This window comes from Acartia tonsa, chromosome 9, assembly GCF_053477335.1.
Source record: "Acartia tonsa isolate MP-2025a chromosome 9, ASM5347733v1, whole genome shotgun sequence".
NCBI classification, from domain to species: domain Eukaryota; kingdom Metazoa; phylum Arthropoda; class Copepoda; order Calanoida; family Acartiidae; genus Acartia; species Acartia tonsa.
Window position 1 is genome coordinate 40,577,043 of NC_137268.1, and position 4,087 is coordinate 40,581,129.

Sequence of the window (4,087 nt, forward strand, 5' to 3'; positions counted from 1 at the left end):
TTCATTATTTCGCTTCGTTTTACAGAATTCATAATGTCTGGCAATGAGGAACCACAAATTTTATCTGGAGAAGAAAGTGCGTACTCAAGTTCTGACGGAAGTTTCGGAGAAAGTTCTGGGACAGACAACATGATGAGCAAACACGAATTTAAAACGTTGCAACAGATATGGACGACTATGAAAAACAGAGGGGAACGATTATACGCCAACTATTTACTAAAGATTGAAGGATTGGTTAAATCGGATAGAATGCATGATGAAATTGCAAAGAAAACGAAAGCAGCAATCGAGGAATCAAGGTAAAAAATAAAAATTAGTAAAAAACTAGGCCAGGAAGGTTACGGATTATTTAAGTAATATTTTAGATACCCATCTAGTTAAAAATAGAGTACATTGGTATGTCATTTGTCTCTCTTATTCCCATTCTAGTTATAAAATGTGACATATGGTTAGGTGACTAGGTCAATGGGTATCTAAAAAAAATTATCTTTTAAAACTTAGAATGTCTTGAACTGTTACAATTAGATCTCTGTCTTTAAGTAAACAACGTTAACAATCACCTAATGTTCCGCAATTTATAATATAATTATGTTAAGGTTTGTATCATACTTTCATGGGTGTACAGAAGCCGAATTAGAATGGGCAGAGCCGGACAGGAGCGATGATCCTAGTCAAATTAGGCAAGGATAATGGTCTTAGATTAGATAAAATAAGTCAGTTATAAATGACAAAAATGAAAAAAGGATACAACTTACGTTTCCTGAAAACATTAAAACCAAATTCAGAGATAAATCTTGAAATAGTTTATGATTTAAACAACCTAGGTAATTTTCTACATTTTGTGTTTTAAATCTTTAAATTGATTTGTAACAATTTGAGTTCCTAAATATTACTTTAACCTTTATCCATAAAATAAGGCGCAAGTTACAATGTTTGGAGGAAGCACTTAATGATTTCGAGGATTATTTGAACCAGAAATCTCCGCCGAGGTCTCAAAACTTCACAACTTACCCGAAACTGGATTAAGAGAGTACAGTTCTGTTATCTTTAGATAAATAGTTACCAATCGACACAAGTAACACTGTTTCAAAATCACCGTAAGATGTTATTTAAAATGTACAATACATATTCCAAGAGTATGTGTTTATTTTCAACATAATTTGAAAAGTACATGGTCAGGGGTGTATATTCTGCACGTGCACATGATTAATTTTTTTCCACTGCTGCAATTTTTAAAAAAAATTCCAGAACTCTTTATTTTATTCATATTATCCCCCCTCCTACATATTCTTTTAGTTTTTTTTCACCAAGGAGGGGAGAAAAATGGAAAAAAGTTCAGTTCTCTGAATTTTTACATTTCCCCCCCCCCTCCCCCCAGCCATATATATTTTTATCCCCCTCCCCCTAAGTAGGGTCAACCCTGCAGAATCTAATACTACACCCCTGTACATGATAGTAGATTATGTTTAAAAAATATTCTCTACTTTAATAGGTATAATTCTTTTAAATGAAAAGTTACCTACCAAAAATACAATTCTCAGATGATTTATATTTGTGATGAAAGTAACTCCTTAAGTAATATATTTGACTATTATAAATATTTATGCTTCCAAATGTTCAATACCTGGTGAATGTGATTTTGTAATCGAAATTTCCAATGCTGTTTTTTTACATTTTTATAAAAATTTACATTTTATATTAAAACTATTTAATTAAAAGTTTTGTATTTCAATGTTTTTTTTTTACAGAATTTATAATTAGAGCTTAAACGTGACGAAACTGGTGAATTGAACTTTTTTTATGTAAGTATCTATGTTTTCTGCTGTACTACATATATATTGGTAAAGAAGTGTTGATATACAATCATTTTTTTTACGTCTGCAATTTATACTTTTATACAGAGCTTGCATGATTACATGTGTTATTTTGTAAATTTTACAATGAACAAGAAAGATTACTCTTAAAAGTAGCGACGATTTCTCCGCTATTTGTTTTAACAATTTGAAAAACCTTAAACAATTTATGCCTAAAATTTGTATTTTGAATATTAAAAAACTTTTTACATTTATACAATGAATCTTTTACTATTAACAATTGATATAATTATAATGTTTTTTTGTACATCTGTTTTTGATACCATTTTATTTTACAATTTTAGATATTTTATACATACTTTTCTTTTATTTTTGAATTTCAATACATTATCTTGATGGCGTTTTGAAAATTTAAAGATTTTACCTAGGTATTAACTTTGTTATTATTTTAATCGGTTTTTAATTTCCTCCTTAATTCTTTTCTAGTCTATTAAAACAACTCCCAGTGCCATTTAATTCAAAGCTTTTGTTTAGAATGTATAGTTTATATTTTTTAAATTATCGTTGTATGTTTGTTGTTATTTGTTACCTAGGTACTATGGGCTACGCTAATAGAGGCCTCTAGGTGCCCTTAAGTTTGGGGCGGGGGAGAATGTCTTCTCCCCCACTTAAAATTGTTTTAATAGAAAAAGTTTCAGCACCTTTGTACGAAGGCAAGCCAAGTAAGTCATTCAATGGGCCCGCCTACCTGCACTTTAAAAGTTGGTGGTTTCATTCCCCAAAATAGCCATAAACATTTCCAGGACCTATGAGAAGCTGCATTGTTAAGGAGAACCATATCGGTTTAGCAGTTGTTGTGAGATCCCTCGGTACACACATAGAGAACATGCTACCTTTATATAATGATAAACTTTTAACAACTTTACAATGTAATAATACTTTTCAGAAACAAAAATGGAAGTAGATTATTTCCTACGCGTGAGTGATTCAGAGAGGGAAGAGATACGGGACAGATCCTGCAAAAGTTTAGAAATATTGAAAGAGGATCATAAATTCCCAAGACTAATTGCTGAAATTCTTGTTCAGATGCATCAAATAAAAGGAAAACTATTTGATTAAGGATAAAACATTACATAAAGTGTAATTTAATTAGATAGGGAGGGGACAATGAACAACAGCATATGCAGGTAACAAAAGTTTTATAACCACTTTATCTTTCTCGTAGGATTAAAACCTTTGGTTCTTATTTATAATAAAGGTTTTTTTTTTTTAATGCAACCATCTCGTAATCAATGCGCAAATTGCACTTAGAATCCGAATTTCGATATTAAACTTGGCATGAGTAATCCTTGGTTTGTCTATTTTCCCTAAATCCAATAAAAAGTTGTAAAATAAACGGCTAACCGCTGCCGGCTCAGCCGTTCAGCCTTTTTTGGGCTTTTGCTAGGGCAAAATTATCGATAGTAAAACAAATAAACTTTTTACAAATTTCTAGTACCAGCTGTTTAACAGCTAGAACCGACTAAATTCGGCTGGTAGAAGCTATAAAATGCCAAGAGTAGCATTTTATTAAAAAATAATGTACAAATATCATTCAAAAGTTGATTCCTACGTAATCACTGATGGATTTGCTCTGAAAATATCCAAAAAACTGCTAAAATTCTGAGCCGCCAGCCGTTACTTTTCCAACTTTTTATTCGATTTAGGGAAAATAGACCTACCAAGGATTACTCATTCCAAATTCCATCCTGAAATTCGGATTCAAAGTACCATTTGCGCATTGATTACTAGATGGTTACATTACCCCCCACCCCTTTTGAATAGCTGTTTCCAAAGTTGTAATTTCCAAACTTTTCAACCAATTAATATTATATTTGTTTCTCATCATTGTGGGTATTTATCAATTTATCTTCCATTGTCTCATCCCGGGAATGGAGTGGTTATCTTTGGTTTTTCACAACTTTAGATCATGTTAGGTTTTGTTATATTGGGGAGAGGGTAGCCCCGAAGGGTTAGGCATATTAGGAAAACTACCCCCACTGTTATGTAGCAAATAGATTTATTTAGAAAATAAGAGGGAGGGGGGTGGGGGGGCGATTCATTAGTGCTCAATAGGCGTTTTGTGGGAAACCGCCAAAATATATCTGGTGGTGTGCTTCCTTCTAACCTGATATCAGATTCTATTTTTGAATAATCCAACTAAGTTCTTATTTTTATTATTAAAATATAAATAAAATAAACCCTTTTCTCCAAATCAAAAAGTGTTAAAAAAA

The 4,087-nt window shown here is 31.7% G+C and overlaps 1 protein-coding gene across 6 annotated transcripts; it reads left to right on the plus strand.

The window, feature by feature from the left end:
* On the plus strand, positions 1-2,769 carry LOC145328926 (uncharacterized). 6 transcript variants are annotated; one of them, XR_013882734.1, is made up of 4 exons: positions 1-299; positions 597-680; positions 918-1,174; positions 1,457-1,519. XR_013882734.1 is itself a non-coding variant. In XM_080172881.1 (4 exons), exons 1-4 carry the CDS (start codon positions 34-36, stop codon positions 1,759-1,761), a joined length of 435 nt encoding a protein of 144 aa, XP_080029007.1. In that variant the 5' UTR covers positions 1-33; the 3' UTR covers positions 1,762-2,769. The 6 variants fall into 6 exon arrangements, 2 of the variants coding, with proteins under 2 accessions (XP_080029007.1, XP_080029006.1); XR_013882735.1 differs by having other exon boundaries at positions 1,493-1,519; XR_013882733.1 differs by having other exon boundaries at positions 918-1,136; positions 1,493-1,519.
* The last annotated feature ends 1,318 nt before the right edge of the window (positions 2,770-4,087 follow it).

Excerpts from the sequence above, each read along its gene's own strand:
- LOC145328926 (XM_080172880.1), top strand. The coding sequence starts at position 34 with ATGTCTGGCAATGAGGAACCACAAATTTTATCTGGAGAAGAAAGTGCG. Across the intron at positions 300-596 it reads GCAGCAATCGAGGAATCAAG|GTTTGTATCATACTTTCATG; the intron begins GTAAAAAATAAA and ends AATTATGTTAAG. Across the intron at positions 681-917 it reads GATGATCCTAGTCAAATTAG|GCGCAAGTTACAATGTTTGG; the intron begins GCAAGGATAATG and ends CCATAAAATAAG.